At 47.9% G+C, this 16,666-nt stretch overlaps 1 protein-coding gene across 6 annotated transcripts in view; it reads right to left on the bottom strand.

Annotated features, from left to right (window-relative positions):
• Positions 1-16,666, bottom strand: part of HNF4A (hepatocyte nuclear factor 4 alpha) — a 77,939-nt gene that overhangs the window by 3,768 nt on the left and 57,505 nt on the right. For 4 of the 6 annotated variants that reach the window (XM_024352259.2, XM_016937951.3, XM_016937954.4 and 1 more), the window contains 6 exons: positions 15,627-15,733; positions 14,765-14,920; positions 10,911-10,998; positions 9,547-9,702; positions 4,820-5,056; positions 597-749 (listed from right to left, as the gene is read on the bottom strand). In XM_024352259.2, coding sequence (XP_024208027.1) covers positions 597-749; positions 4,820-5,056; positions 9,547-9,702; positions 10,911-10,998; positions 14,765-14,920; positions 15,627-15,733 — 897 coding nt within the window. The remainder of the gene's footprint in view (positions 1-596; positions 750-4,819; positions 5,057-9,546; positions 9,703-10,910; positions 10,999-14,764; positions 14,921-15,626; positions 15,734-16,666) is intronic. The other 2 variants (XM_024352260.2, XM_016937952.3) reach the window with 1 other exon arrangement.

Below are 16,666 nucleotides of genomic sequence, written 5' to 3'. Positions count from 1 at the left end.
CTAATTGGCCTCACTCTCATGGCAGGTTTGGAAAGCAAATTTGACCCAATCGGCCATCTTTGTTCAATGGAAAACTTTCCCTGAGAACAATGTCAGTAAAATATCATCTTATCTCAGTGGATCACTTCATCCCATTGATAATCTTATCCTTTGAAGAGCTTTGCCCAATGACAAGTTTATACTTTGGAGGTTTCAGAGGATGGTCTAGCCCAGCAGACATCCTGACCCAATGGGTAGTCTCATCTAATTGTCTAATGGATAGCCTTACCCAACTGAGCAGCCGTACTTCAATGACCACTTTTACCTAATGAACAATGTCAACTAATGGAATTCTCACCCAAGAACATCTTCACCCAATGGGTTACCTCATCCAGTGGATTGCCTCATCCCAACAATGGCTTCATTCAGTAAAGGCTGTCAGTCACCTTACTGAATAAACAGCCTCAACAAATGGACAATCTTGCCCTTTATTCCCTACCCTGGAACCCAGAAAACTGTTGCATTCTGGTTCTACCTTCTAGACTCCACCTTCTCCTGCCTCCTCTCTTAAGCCCCATCCTCACCCTTTGCAAGGTAAAACCCCAGAGTTTGCCCACCTGCCTGTCCCCTGGGTCGGGGCCACTCACACATCTGTCCGTTGCTGAGGTGAGTGGGCATTGTGTTGGCAACGATGACGTTGGTTCCCATGTGTTCCTGCATCAGGTGAGGGTGCAGGGGGTGGTGGGCATGGGGTGCATCGCTGGAGGACCCTGCAGGTAGAGAAGGTCGATCAGGATGGAGAGTCTGGGATGCAGACCTCAGGCCTTGGGACGCCATCTTCCTCAGGCATGGCCAATCAACCAGCCCATCCAATATTGGCAGTGCCTGTTGGGTACCTATTCCTGGGTTAGTAAACTAGGGTGTACCATTCCCATCTATAGACTTCATGAGGGTGTTAAGAGGACCCCAAAAAACCAAGAGAACAAAAGTGAGTTGAAAGGAACAAGGTGCATATAACGAAGCTCTGAGATCACGTAAATGTTCTAATGAGTAGTGTATTGGTCACATAGTAACATAATGGATGTAATCAATGGCTCTCAAAGCTCCTTGGAGTGCAAGTCCTTCAACCATTTGGTCCCGCCTCACCTTTCAGCCTCATCCCCCACATCTCTGCTGCAGCCAACTGACCTACTTATAGCATCTATGTGTCCCCTGTGTTTTCCTATCTCTATGCTTCTGCTCACGTTGTTGCTTCTGTCAGAGATGATTTTTCCACCCCAAACCCGTTCCATGTCCATAAGCCCAAATCCCAGCTCATATATTTCCTCTCTTTAGAAGCCTCTCCTGATTCTCCTTCCTTGGATTTCTCATAGTAATTTGTCTGTAACACAACTTTTAGGAACAACCACTTCTTCTGTCTATGAGCATTACAATTTCAGAGGTATTTTTCTTCTTTCTTTGAGGGCCTAGCAGATTGTCTGGAGCACAGTAACCGCTTCAAACATATGTCAGGGAGTAAAAATACCACATGGGATATGGTTTAATAATAGCCTATGGTGAGTAATATGACGATGATGGAATTTCAACGCTTGCAAGAGATCTCTACAGTACATCTATTTCAGTGATAAATAACAATTGTTGATAATTAACAATTATCACGTGCCAGGTACTGTTGTATAGCACTTTCCATGTTTCACATAATTTAATCCTCACAGCAATCCTATAGGATGGATACTATTATTAGCCCATTCTACAGATGAGACAACTGAGCCCACAGAGCTCTTAATTATTTGGTAACAGACCACAGGCTCCTGATCCTGATCTCAATGACACCTGATTCATAATAACCCCATGTTCACAGGGTCAAAGTGAGAATGAAATGAGCTATCACATAACAGCGATTCCCAACTGGGGATGATTTTGGCCCATCAGGAGACATTTGACAATATCTGAAGACATTTTTGGTTGTCACCACTGGAGAAGTGCTACTGGCACCTTATGGGTACAGGACAGAGATGCAGCTGAACAATGTACAGGACAGCCCCGCACAACAAAGAATTGTCCAGTTCCAAGTATCAATAGTACCAATGCTGAGAAACCTCACCCTCGCCTCGTCATCTTCAGTCACTGAAACACCTCCAAAATCTCGAATTCAACATCCCCACTTTGACTTCACCTCATGTCCTTCCAGCTCCCGTAATCTAATACCATCGCTGCAAAAATTCTTCAGCCCTACTGAGACTGTCAATTCACTGACACTCTCTTTTCACTATCACGCCATCCTTTTGTTGTTGTTGTTGAGACAGAGCCTTGTTCTGTCGCCCACGCTGGAGTGCAATGTCATGATCTCAGCTCACTTCAACCTCCATCTCCCGGGTTCAAGTGATTGTCCTGCCTCAGCCTCCCGAGTAGCTGGGATTACAGGTGCATGCCACCATGTCTGGATAATTTTTTTTGTATTTTTAGTAGAGATGGTGTTTTGCTGTGTTGCCAGGTTGGTCTTGAACTCCTAGCCTCAAGTGATCCACCCGCCTCGGCCTCCCAAAGTGCTAGGATTACAGGTGTGAGCCACCGTGCCCGGCCTCTATCTTTATTTCTCTTTGAGTGCAGCCCAGACTCCATGACCTATCATTCTAATCACTCCTTTGCAGTCATCCTAACTCCTTCATAATCCCCTTCATAGTCAAACCATTTCAAAGGGTTATCTACTCTATCTGCACCTTCCCACTCACTCTCTTTGGAGCACTCTCCAATCTGGTTTCCATTCTCCCAGCTCTCTGACACTGCTTTCAACACAATTGCCAAGAGCCTCCAGCTGTCAATCCAATGGACCCTTTCCTCTCTCTTCACCTCTCCTTTCCTCCCCGCTTCTTTCCGTCTCTCTGTAGAGTTTAACACCATTAAACACTCTGTCCTTCAAACACGCTCTTCTCTTGGATTCTGGAATTGCCCTGGTTTTCTCCTACCCCTCTGGCCAGTCTTCTTCCCTTCCCTCCATGGCTCCATGTTCCCCCTGATTCCACAGAGCTGCCTTTAATCTTGTGCTTGAGCAACAGACTCATACATTCAACTGCCTCCTTGATAACTTGCATTTGTAATAGACATCTCATGCTTAATGAAAGTCCACAATGAGGCTGGGCATGGTGGCTCACACCTGTAATCCCAGCACTTTGAGAGGCCAAGTCGGAAGGATTGCTTAAGGCTAGGAGTTCAAGACCAGCCTGGGCAACATAGTGAGACCTTGTCTCTATAAAAAATAAGAATGAAAAATTAGCTGGGTGTGGTGGCACGCACCTGTAGTCCCAGCTACTTGAAAGGCTGGGGTAGGAGGATCTCTTGAGCCTGGAAGGTTGAGGCTACAGTGAACTATGATTGTGCCACTGCACTCCAGCCTGGGTGGCAGAGAGAGATCTCGTCTCAAAAAAAAAAAAAAAAAAAGGAAAAAAGAAAAGAGGGTCCACAATGGATCTCTGAGGTCACCCCTCACTACCACCCCCAGACCCAGTGTCTTGTTGTTTATTCTCTCCTCCTCATCTCAGTAAATTACTCCATCGTCATTTCTGCTACTCAAAGCAAAAATGTAGACTTTGTCCTTGACTCTTCCTCTTTCTCTCACTCCCTACGTCTGATCAATCAGCAAATCCTGTGGGTGTGGGCTCTTCCTCCAAATAGATGATCAGGTTTATCTTCACTGCTCCATTGCCATGGTCCAAGCCTCCATCATCCATCACATGATTGGAGACAGTGACATTCTCAGGAATCTGCAATTCACTCTCTACCCAACAGAGTGGTTTGTTTGAAGCATTAGTCTGGGATGGGTGTGGCGGCTCACACCTGTCATTCCAGCACTTTGGGAGACGGAGGTGGGTGATCACTTGAGGTCAGGAGTTTGAGACCATCTTGGCCAATAGGGTGAAACCCTGTCTTTACTAAAAATATAAAAAAATGAGCAGGGCGTGGTGGCGGGCGCCTGTAATCCCAGCTACTCAGGAGGCTGTGGCAGGAGAATTGCTTGAACTCGGGAGGTGGAGGTTGCAGTCAGCCAAGATTGTGCCACTGCACTCCAGCCTGGATGATTGAGGGAGACTTTGTCTCAAAGAATAAAAATACTTAGTCTGGTTTTCACTCTCCTTACAATAGTTGCAATGAGAATAAAATCCAAATTTCTGAAAAGGCTGACAAAGCCATATGTTTATGATTTGGTTTCTGCCCAATCTCCATCTTCACCTCCTACACGTCCTCCATCTCACAACCTTGCCCTTCTTTCTCAAACACAACACTCTCTCCTATCCGCGGCGCTTGAAGTAGTTTCTTCTTCTTGGAATATTCCTCTCTTGTCTTTTAAGCCTTCCATTTCCTTTCAGCCATTAGGGTCTTAGCACAAGAGTCACCACTTCAGAGAAGTCTCCTGTGGCCTCCCCTATCTAAAGAGGATTCCTTTTCAGTTAAACTCTATCATGTTACCTGTTTATTTCAAAATCATAAAATGTGAGGCTTTATATACACATGCACGCACATACGGGCATATACACAGATATCCACGCATCCATACATACTCACACACACACAGCCTCCCCGAGGGCAAAGATCTTGTTCTTTGCTGAATTGCCAGCACTTAGAACAGTGACTGGCACGTGCTAGGCTCTCGGTGCCTGAACAAATAGACCATTGCCTTGTTCCCATTTTTCTGGTGAGGAAATTGAGGCACAGACAGGTTAAGCAACTTGCCCAAAGCCGCACAGTGGGGAAGCCAAGGAGCTGAGGGGTGAGCTCACTGTGTGAGGCCTGTCTCCTGGGGAGTCCCCGCTCCAACCCCGCCCCTCCTGGGCTTGGCACGGACCTCCCAGCAGCATTTCCTGCAACAGGTTGTCAATCTTGGCCATGCCGAAGAGCTTGATGAACTGGATCTGCTCGATCATCTGCCAGGTGATGCTCTGCAAGGTGGGCAGCAGCAGCAGCAGCTCTCCAAAGCGGCCGCGCGAGTCATACTGGCGGTCGTTGATGTAGTCCTCCAAGCTCACCTGCACCTGGGAACGCAGCCGCTTGATCTTCCCTGGATCGCTCAGCCCCTTGGCATCTACAATGGAAGAGGGTGGGCAAGGGAGGGCAGCAGGGTCCAGCTGGAGCATCTGGGGAGTCAAGACCCAGGTGTCCCCTGACTTGTGTCACACAAGGAGTCTTCAGCAGTGTGGGCACAAGGATTCAGGGACCTCAACAACCAGGGTACGCCAGCATGAATTATGATTTCCTAGACACAGGCAGAAAAAGATTTCTGCCACATTTCCTAAGGCACTAAACCAGAAGAGAGGGGAATAGGAGATGGAGGGCGGGACTTGAGGAATGCATCCAATAAGCACCTAGCAACCACCTCATCTTACACACGGGGAAACCCAGACACGGTGCAAAGATAGGACTTGTCCTGGGTCGCACAGCCAGTTGTTGGCAGAGCCACAATGGGAACTTGGGGTTTTGGGCCACAGTTGAGGTCCCCTCATCCAGACCTCAGCAGTTGCTGCTTCTACTGTGTTAGAATAGGCTCCCCTTCCCTGGTTCCTGCTTCCTATCACCTTAGGGACTCAGGTTAGGTTTCACCTCCTCCAGGAAGTCTGCCTTCTACCCTCCTATATCTGTATCCTGTGTCCCTCCTGTTTCCAAATCTCTGTGGCCCCTCCATCACTGCTGACCACACAGGATGTAATTGTTGTGCCATTCAACTGTGAGTTCGGCAGGGGCACGCGTATGTCTTATTTGCCATTTTTATTTTATTTTATTTTATTTTATTTTATTTTATTTTATTTTATTTTATTTTATTTTATTTTATTTTGAGACTGAGTCTCCCTCTGACCCCCAGCCTGGAGTGCAGTGGCGTGATCTCGGCTCACCGCAACCTCTGCCTCCTGGGTTCAAGCGATTCTCCTGCCTCAGCCTCCCGAGTAGCTGGGATTACAGGCACACACCACCACACCCAGCTAATTTTTGTATTTTAGTAGAGACGGGGTTTCACCATGCTGGTCAGGCTCGTCTCAAACTTCTGACCTCAAGTAATCTGCCTGCCTCAGCCTCCCAAAATGTTGGGATTACAGGCGTGAGCCACTGCACCCGGCCTTTACCTTTTCAAACCCACCACCTAGCACCATGCATAGTCAATATTTATTGAATAGGGCCAGGCATGGTGGCTCATGCCTGTAAGCCCAGCACTGTCAGAGGCCGAGGCAGGTGGGAGGATCACTTGAGGTCAGGAGTTTGAGACCAGCCTGGCCAATATGGTGAAACCCCATCTCTACTGATAATACAAAAATTCACCTGGCGTGGTGACACATGCCTGTAATCCCAGCTACTCAGTAGGTGAGGCGGGAAAATCGCTTGAAACTGGGAGGCAGAGGTCGCAGCGAGCCGAGATGGTGCCACTGCACTCCAGCCTGGGTGACAGACTATATATATATATATTTAAAAATATATATATTTATATATAAATATATATTTATTGATAACTATATGTATATTTTTTGTTAGATGGCTGGATGAATGAATGAAAAAAAAAATCAGTGAATAAATTCTAGATCCTTAGCCTAGAAAGGAACTTAAGCGGTCATACAATATTTAATCTCAACCTTCATGGAGGTAATGCATTTATTTCCTCTTTCATGGACAAAGGAAGTGGCAGAAAGAACATTCACCCACATTTCTAGTGGGCTGTCTCCACTGAATCATGCTTATTCATTAGTTCATTTAGGCCACACATGTTTATTGAGCACCTCCTGCATGCCAGGCCTTGAACTAGGTCCCCCACCCCTTCAAATTGCTGGAGGCTGCTGCCTCTGACTCAGCATCAGTGATCCTGCCCATTTTGCAGAACAATTCTGCCAGTCCAGCCTCGTGCTGAGCACTACAGAGGATACAGGCTGGGCCAGGCTGTGGAGGGAACTAGAACTAGAAATCTCACCCTCTGGGATGTGTGGGATAGCAGGTGGTAGGTAAGAATGTGGGCTTGAGAGAGAGAGAAATTGGGATTGACAGGTGGTCTGAAGTTCAAATCCAAGCTCTGCCATTTTCCGGTTGTGTGACCTTGGGCAAGTTAATCATGCCTCAGTTTCCTTATCTGTGAAATGGAGATAATAATAATTCCTACTTCATAGGTACCATGTTGGTAAGTAAGACAATCCACATAAAGTGTTTAAAAACAGCTCTTTAGGGAGCATTCGATACATGGGGCTCATCTTCCACTTCATCACTCTCTCTATATATAATATATATCACTATATATGTATAAAATATATATCACTATATATAATATATATTATATATAATATATCACTATACACTATATATCACTATATATTATATATTATATATTATATATTATATATCACTATATATTATATATAATATATATTATATATCACTATATATTATATATAATACATATTATATATTATATATAATATATATTATATCACTATATATTATATATAATATATATTATATATCACTATATTAAATATAATATATATCACTATATTATATATTATATATATAATTATATACTATATTATATATAATACATAATATATATTATATAATATATAAAATATATATATTATATAATATATAAAATATATATATTATATAATATATAAAATATATATATTATATATATACACACATATATGTATTTTTTTGAGATGAAGTTTTGCTCTTGTTGCCCAGGCTGGAGTGCAATGGCATGATCTTGGCTCACTGCAACCCCCGCCTCCTGGGTTCAAGCGATTCTCCTGCCTCAGCCTCTTGAGTAGCTGGGATTACAGGCACGGACCACCACACACAACTGATTTTTGTATTTTTAGTAGAGACGGGGTTTCACCATGTTGGCCAGGCTGGTCTTGAACTCCTGACGTCAAGTAATCTGCCTGCCTCAGTCTCCCAAAGTGCTGGGATTACAGGCGTGAGCCACCACACCCAGCCTTTTCATTACTCTTATTACTAGAGGTAATCTATTTGCAGCGTGAAGGACAGTGCCTGGCACACAGTAGGTCCCCTCTAACATGTAAGCAGGGAAGGCAAGCAAGCCTCCGGAGTTCAGGCACCTTTGACGCTGGGAAACAAAAGCAAGTTTTTTACAAAGACTGATGACAAATGCATTCTGTATAAATGCAGGTGCAAAAGTCAGTGGACAGAATGGGGAGAGGAGAGCCAAGAGCCACAGGAGAGGGTAGGAATGCTTTTTCTTCATCCTGCAATGTGAAGGGTTGGGAGATACCGTCTACAGTTGATAGAACAAGAAAGGAAAGACAAAAGCACATAACTTGCAACAGAGACAGAAAAATAGCAATAAAAATATATTGGGAAAAATGGGGAAGAAAAGATGGGAATGGTGATGGAGAAAAGCAAAATCCTCTGCCATCCTAGGAGGAACATTATGATCCAAAATGGATGCATCAACAAATATAAGGCTTTGTCTTTCATTTAGAATTGTTGAGGAAACTGCCAGAAGAAACAATTAAAATAATCAGACATGCTTCTCTTGGGGAGTAGACTTAGAGCTGGAAAAGTAGGATGGGGAGAAGTATTTGCATTTTAAGTATGTGTAGACTTATTTATTTATTTTTTATTATTTTTTAGATGAGGTCTTGCTTTGTCACCCAGACTGGAGTGCAGTGGTGCAATCACATCTCACAGCAGCCTCTACCTCCTGGGCTCAAGAGATCCTCCCACCTTGGCCTCCCGAGTAGCTGGGACTGCAGGTGCTCACCTTGGCCTCCCGAGTAGCTGGGACTGCAGGTGCTCACCACTATCCCTGGCTAATTTTTTTTAGTTTCTATAGAGACGAGGTCTTGTTATGTTGGCCAGGCTGGCCTCGAACTCCTGGCCTGAAGTGATCCTCCTGCCTCTGCCTCCCAAAGTGCTGGGATTACAGATGTGAGCCACCACATCCGGTTCTAGATATTATTTTGATAAATTTTTTTGAGGAAAAGAAGCAAATATGAAAGAAAAGAGGAAGATGGGAAGTAAAGAGAAAGAAGGATGGAGGGAAGAGGTAAAAGAAGGGAAAGCCCAGGCCTTTGGAGTCAGGGTGCCCTGTCAAGTCATATCCCCCCTTTGTTTTTGTTTTTTTGAGATGGAGTCTCACTCTGTCACCCAGGCTGGAATGCAGTGGCGCGATCTTGGCTCACTGCAACCTCCGCCTCCCAGGTTCAAGCAATTCTCCTGCCTCAGCCTCCCGAATAGCTGGGATTACAGGCATGCACCACCATGCCTGGCTAATTTTTGTATTTTTAGTAGAGATGGGGTTTCGCCAGGTTAGCCAGGCTCATCTTGAACCCCTGACCTCAGGTGATCTGCCCGCCTCAGCTTCCCAAAGTGCTGGGATTACAGGTGTGAGCCACTGCGCCCAGCCATATCCTCCCTTCAAATCTTGACTTGCCTCATCTGTTAAATGAAAACAGCCTCTCCTGGCTGTCGTTAACATGAGATGAGGTTGTGAACTCAGTGTACATAACCCAATAGGAGAAGTCTGGCAGAGCGTTCTGGAGAGAGAGTCAGGGATGGCTTAGGAGGTGTTCACTGTACCTGGGTCAAAGAAGATGATGGCTTTGAGGTAGGCATACTCATTGTCATCGATCTGCAGCTCCTGGAAGGGCAGCACCAGCTCGTCAAGGATGCGTATGGACACCCGGCTCATCTCCGCCAGCTCCGGGCAGTGCCGAGGGACAATGTAGTCATTGCCTGGAAGGGTTGGGAGGGAGGGAGGATGGGAAGTCACCTTGGGTTGACCCCTCTCCTCTAGTTTTGGCTTTTAAGTTGGCAAGATATCTGGTGCCTGTGGGAGGAGGACCTGCAGGGATGGTCACTCCCATTTCACAGGTAAGGAAGCTGAGGCCCAGATTCAGAAGATAAGCTGCCTTGAGTCATCCGGCTGAGCTTGGAACTTGGCTTTCTAGGACCTCTTTCACATGACCCAAGCTCCATTTACCAACATGACTCACAAGATCGATGACATTCAAAGGCCACCTGATAGGCACCAAAGCATCAAGGTTAAAGGACCAGATTCTGGAACTGCACTGCCCTGCTTAAATGGCTCTGCCCCTGATAGCTGGTTATAGTTGGATAAGTTACTTAACCTCTCTGTGCCTCAGTTTTCTTATCTGTAAGATGAGGATTAATAATCGAGCTTCCCTCATAGCATTGTTGTATTAAAATAGGTAGTGTTTGCAAAGCAGTGAGCACAGTCCCTGGCACACAGTGTGTGCTGTACAAGCGTTTAAAATAATAAATATGCCATGAAGGCACAGGTGACACGGGCTGGGGCTTTGTGCCATTCTTAACCACCTCTTGCTCCTACTCCAGAAAGAACATCAGAATGCACAGGTAGGCCAGGCGCGGTGGCTCACACCTGTAATCCCAGCACTCTGGGAGACTGAGGCAGGTGGATCATTTGAGGCCAGGAGTTTGAGACCAGCCTGGTCAACATGGTGAAACCCTGTCTCTACTAAAAATACAAAAATTAGCTGGGTGTGGTAGTGCACGCCTGTGGTCCTAGCAACTCTGGAGGGTGAGGCAGGAGAATTGCTTGAACGTGGCGGGTGGAGGCTGAAGTGAGCCGAGATCACATCATTGCACTCCAGCCTGAGTGACAGAGCAAGACTCTGTCAAAAGAAAAAAGGATGCACAGGTAATTCCAGGGATAACCCTGACTGTGCTCTGACTTCAATGCTGGGAATTTGGTGCCTTGCATCCACATTTCCTTGCATCTGAGTGGGGTACCCAGTTGAAAACTGAGTCCTGGAGCCCTCCAATGCAAGCCTGAGGACAGGGCCACTCCTGACTAGCCTCCCTCACCCTTGCATGCCACCATATGAATCTCCTTGCCTGGGTGAGTGCCATGCTAGGCATGCCCTCCCTGGAGCACTGGCCAGGGCAGGCAGCCGCCTCACCTAGGAGCAGCACGTCCTTGAACACCATGGATCGCTTGGTGGCTCCGAGCAGCAGGTGCTCGCCAGCATGGGCTCTGAGCAGGGCCACCTGAAAGAGAGAAGGAAGAGTGTTTGCCATCTGTACCCTTGGGAGGGCTGCCCGTAGCCAACTCAGCGACGCTGGGCAAGTCAGCTTAATGCTCCCCTCTGCCTCTACCTGCCTGAACCGTGACATGGGCATCATAAAACTACTACCCATAAAACTAGAAACCTGGAAGGGGAAAGAACATGTGCTCAGAGCTGAGAGACCTCGCGCTGACTCTGCGCTTGAACTGCTGTGTCCTTGGGCAAGAAACTGCTTCGTGCTGGGCCTCTTCTGTGTGCCTGATGAAACTGTAAGCAACATTCTGTGTGCTTTTTTTTTCTTTTTTGAGATTCTCAAAAAGGTCTATGATCCCAAAAAGTTCCAAAACTGTGGGTCCCAAATTCCCACCCATGGACCAGCTATGGAGAATTATGAAGCGTGCTTTGTAAAAATACAGATTCTATTTTTTTTTTTTTTTTTTGAGACAGAGTCTCACTCTGTCACCCGGGCTGGAGTGCAGTGGCATGATCTCGGCTCACTGCAGCTTCCGCCTCCCAGGTTCAAGTGATTCTCGTGCCTCAGCCTCCAGAGTAGCTGAGACTACAGGCGTGCACCACCATGCCTGGCTAATTTTATTTTTAGTAGAGACGGTATTTCACCATATTGGCCAGGCTGATCTCGAACTCCTGACCTCAGGTGATCAGCCCAACTCAGCCTCCCAAAGTGCTGAGATTACAGGTGTGAACCACTGCGCCCAGCCTGAAAATACAGATTCTTAGGCCCTGAGATTCTGATCCTGATTCTGTATGTTTAGGGTGGGCCCAGGGATCTGTGTTTAAAAAGCTCCACAGTTGACTCTGAAGTGCAATTCTGTTTGGGAAATCACTGGTCTGGCAGATCCCTCCAGGGATCGACATTGCAGGACTCCAGGATTCTGAGAGGGCATTACAAGAACTTGGATGTGGATGTTAGGTCTCAGGGCTGGTCCTTCTCAGAGCAAATATATGAGCACTGGCCCCTGGCAGAGAATCAGCTTGATGAAACCCTTCTCTGCAGGGAGTACAAGGCAAGACTTCTAAGACTGGAGTCATAGGTAGAGGCCCAGCAAGCTCACAGAAGGACATAGCCAGCCCACTGAGAGCCATCTGCTTTAGTGCTTGCCTGAGGACCAAAGGATGGCTTGAAACAAAACAGCACCAGGCTGGTAGCCTCAAGGATCTCATCTTCTCATCTTCAAGGTTGGGTTAGGGATTTTGGAGGTTCCATAGCAAGCCAAACTAGAAGGTTAAAATGCCTTTGTTTGTTCATTAATTTGATTCTTCATTCTTTCAGTTATCAAATCCTAAATGCCTACTAAATGCCAGATACTTTTTAAGACAATGGAGGCACAATGTTTAAAAACGAGAGACAAGGTCTCTAATCTCATCGAACTAACATTTATAGGAGAGAGGATGAACAGATAGTAGAGAACAAATAAGTACACAGGACACAGGGTGATCACAGCATAAAGGAAAGAAGGAAGGAGAAAAGGTGGGAGGAAGGGAAGAAGGGAGGGAGGGGAGTGGAAAGGATGGTGAGAGCAATGGGGCAAGAATGGCTATGTTAGATGGGGAGGTCAGAGAAGGCCTCTAAGGAGGTGAAATTGTTGTTAGAGGAAAAAAGACATTTGCCTGAAGATATTTGGCACAAAATAAGCCTTCAATAAATATTTGAATGAATGAAGGAAGGAAGGAAAGGGGAAATGAATGAATGAATGAGCAAACATCTTGACTTCCTCTCTAGCTCTAGCTGCTCCTGGGCAGCCACTTGTCCTTGCCCCTTCTATTCCCCATGGATAGAAACTTGTGAGGAAAACAGAAAAAGAGGAAACTGCCTGGGAGGGAAAATCCACTTTCCATGACCAGTATGGAGGGAGGCCGAGGATGCTGATTGCCTCCTGCGCACCGGGCACCGTGCAAGTCTTTCATCAGTCACTCCAGTGGCCTTCACATCGCGAAGCAGAAGACCTGGATTTGAATCCCAGTTCTGTGGCTAACTTGCTCTGTGACTTCAGGCAAATTTCTGTCTCTCTCTAAGCCCCAATCTCTTTCTGCAGTTGTATCCAGGCCCAAGAAGCACACCAACTGGGAATCTAGTTTCTGGGGCAATGTCAACAAAATTGGGAAGCCCTTTGGAGGACAATGCCCCCGACTTTCCCAGGGATGCCCCACCTGCATTGGGCAAGCTGGGCTCCTCATACACCAGGAATGGGGAGCTGGGAACCCTTCTGATCCCAGGTTCAACCCCCTGATATGGCAGCTGTTCTGGGGGGTGGGCCGGGAGGTCGGGGTGGTGTGTTAATGATTGTCCTGTGTTATTGGCCACCCATCATTGCTCTCTGAGAATGCTCTGAGCCCCAGCCAGGGAGGTTTGGGTGGGAAATCGAGGTTAACAATTGCTCAGGTTGGGGGTATCTTGTTGCCCTGCTAAGCCCCTGGGAAGGAACAGGAGGGATTAAACATTAATGTAGAGACTCCAGCAGAGGGGACTGGGGCCAGAGCACAAGGAACAGGGGAGAGGGTAGGGGCGGATTGTCCAAGATCCTTGCCCTGTCGACTCTGCTAATGGAAGGAGGAACCATGGAAGAGGGCCCCGGGTCCAGCCCCTGTATGAGGCTGGGGACAAGCCAAACCAGCTTTTTCACAGTGTCTCAATGTGCAGTATTAATAGGTGTTCCAGGAGAATCTTGCCAAAGGAGTTTGAGAAGCCTTGGCCTCTGCAAAGTCAAACAACTGCCTGGACGAGACTTCTCAGAAGCTTTCACAGATTCACATGCATTGTCAGTGTCTTATGCAAAGGTGTGAAACAGGTAAGCGAATGCACCAGAGTCTGTCTCCAAAGCTGAGGAGGTGGCCCAGCCCAGCTCCTCTTCCCCAGACGGGTAACATCTCTTTGGAGGCCCAGGGGTACTCTGGGCAGGAGCTTCATAGGTGGCATCTCCGAAATTCATCTGTCCTCAGACACACGCCACCTTCCTTCAACCCTTTCTTCCCCCTAGGGACATTTCAGTATTCCAAAAAAATGTACGGTGGGAAATATGATGCTCAGCTCAATTGTTTTGGTGGGAAACACGATGCTGAGTTCAATTGTTTTGGTGGGAAACAAGGAAGAAACTAATGTTTAGGGAGACCAGCTCTGGTCTGGCCACTGTGCAGCTTGCCCCATCACCTGATTTTTGTACTTTTCAGACACCAATGTCCTCAATCCTCCCAACCACACTCTAAAGTGGATATTATCATTTCCACTTTACAGATAAGAGAACACTGAGGCTCAGAGAGAGGAACTCATTTGCCCAGGATTAGGCAGACAACCAGTCTTAGAGCCATAGCTTAAGCCAAAATCTCCTGATCCCTGTCCTAGGGTCCCTGTCAACATCCCCCTGGGAGAGCCTCAGGTACAATGGTCAGGAGCTTGGACTTTGGAGCTTCCTGCCAGGTTCTAATCCCAGCTATGCTGGATAGTAGCTATGTGACCTTAAGCAGGTTACTTAACCTCTCTGTGCCCCAATCTCCTCACCTATGAGATGGCAGTAATAATAGTACCTTAGTACCTACCTCATAGAGTTGTTGGAGGAGCTAACTGAGTTAATATTTGTAAGGTGATTTAAAGTTTCAGACACGTATGTGCACTACATATTTTGTTAAATAAAATAAAATCAAGCCAGTCCACTGCTATATCCCAGGTGGGCCAGCAGCCCCCTGGTTGCCCTGCCCACTGCCCACTACTGCCCACCATCCACGCCCATCCTCACCTGGTCGTCCAGGGGGAGCTCGCAGAAAGCCGGGATGTACTTGGCCCACTCAACGAGAACCAGCAGCTGCTCCTTCATGGACTCACACACATCTGCGATGCTGGCAATCTTCTTCGCCCGAATGTCACCGTTGATCCCGGAGACAGGGGAGGTGATCTTCGAGAGATACAGGGAAGAAAATGCTGGAGATGTCCGGGCCCTCCTGCACTCTCTGTCCCCTGCACAGAGCCCCCTCCCTGGAATCAGATGTGGGGAGGGGGCTGGATAGTGGGTGCCCTCCAGCTCTGAAGGAAGCTCAGGGGAAAAACGGAGGGAGGGAGGAGGCAGGGATGAGGGAGAAGGGCTCCCTCTGGGCCTTCACCTGTTACCTGCCCCCTGCCCCCTCCTCTGTCAGCTTTAGAGCCCCAAGGAGTCTGTCAGCCTTAGAGGAGAAGCAGGGCAAAAAATCATCATCCTTTTCTGACAATGAGGCAATCATGGCTCAGAGAGGTGCTGTGACTTGCCCAAGGTCACTGAGCAAGGGAAGGGCTGGGCCTTACTTTGCCACCTCTCTCCACTGAGCCACTGCTCTGTTCTCTCGGAGCTGAGCTGACTGCAGGCCCTCAGTGAAGGTGAAGACTCTGCTTGGCCTGTGGGATGCAGGCAGTAGGATGAATTAGAAAGTGCCCCAGGGCGCCAGGTTCGATTTCTGCCCTTGCTGCAAACTGGGCCATGTGAAACCGGACTCAGTGTCCCTTCTGTAATATCTGAGGCCCCTCCCATCAGCTGCTCCAGGGCCTGGCTGGGGAGAATGGAGGTGGAGGAGGTGAGCTCCTCTGTAGTGTGGGGGATCCCTGGGTGGGTGGCAGGATCACCCCGGTACCTGTCGGGACAGGACCTCCGCCTGCAGGAGCGCGTTGATGGAGGGCAGGCTGCTGTCCTCATAGCTTGACCTTCGAGTGCTGATCCGGTCCCGCTCATTTTGGACAGCTGTGAGGAGGCACAGAGAGGTGAGGAGGGAGAGCAGGGATGGAGTGGGGGGTGGGGGTGTCTGTGACTGATGAGGAGTGGGAGCAGGAGGTGGGGGGTGTCCAGAGAACAGGCCCACATCAGCATGTGGAATGATGGGAGATGGCCTCTAACTCAGCTGGTGGAAGAACTTTCCACATATCACAACTGCCCCCAACACAATGGAGAGGCTATAGGAGTGATCCACCCATCAGCAGGGGCGTGCAAGACAGTGAAGACTCGGCTATAGGCTTAAAATGGGTCTTGAGCATTGAGGAGGGGATCTGACTAGATTAAAGATGTTCAAGCTCTGGTTTACAAAAGGGTCCCTTTCTTTCCAAATGAAAGTGAGTAAAGCAAGCAAAACAAATTACTCTGGGTGACAAGGAGATGGCCTGGGGATTCCTGAACAAGGGGATCTGGGGGCTCCAACTGCCTTGATGGTTTTGTCCATCAGCAGGAGCTGCATGTACTCTAGACTAACCTCAGCATCAGCAAGGCCAGGCGCTGTCTCCCTCCCTCCCACTGCTGCTCTGTTCCAGGCACTGAGGGATCTGGAGCCTGCGCCCACCGGGGCCCCAGGCTCCACTGCCCGCTCCCATCTGGGTCAGTCCTGGCCTGAGATAGAAGATGATCCTTCCACCATCCCGACAGTGGATGGGATAGCCCTTGGAGTCCAAGAGGCCTCACTGTGGAATGAGGCTTGGCTGATTGGGAAAGGAGGGAGGATGAAGCTGCACCAGACCCGGCTTCCTGTCTGGAACCTGCCACTCTGTGTGCCGGTGGCAATCGCAGCCTCTCTCTGGGGCTCAGTTTCCCTACCCGTAGGCATTTCCCTGCCAGCCGGCTCCCTGCACTCTTTCTCGTCTCAGGGACTGGCATCAAGCCTGGCCACCTTCCTTGGCTTCCCCTCAC

This window comes from Pan troglodytes, chromosome 21 (assembly GCF_028858775.2).
Source record: "Pan troglodytes isolate AG18354 chromosome 21, NHGRI_mPanTro3-v2.0_pri, whole genome shotgun sequence".
In the NCBI taxonomy this organism is placed as follows: domain Eukaryota; kingdom Metazoa; phylum Chordata; class Mammalia; order Primates; family Hominidae; genus Pan; species Pan troglodytes.
The sequence above is the reverse complement of the archived record's forward strand: the minus strand, read 5'-3'. Positions and strand labels throughout refer to the sequence as shown.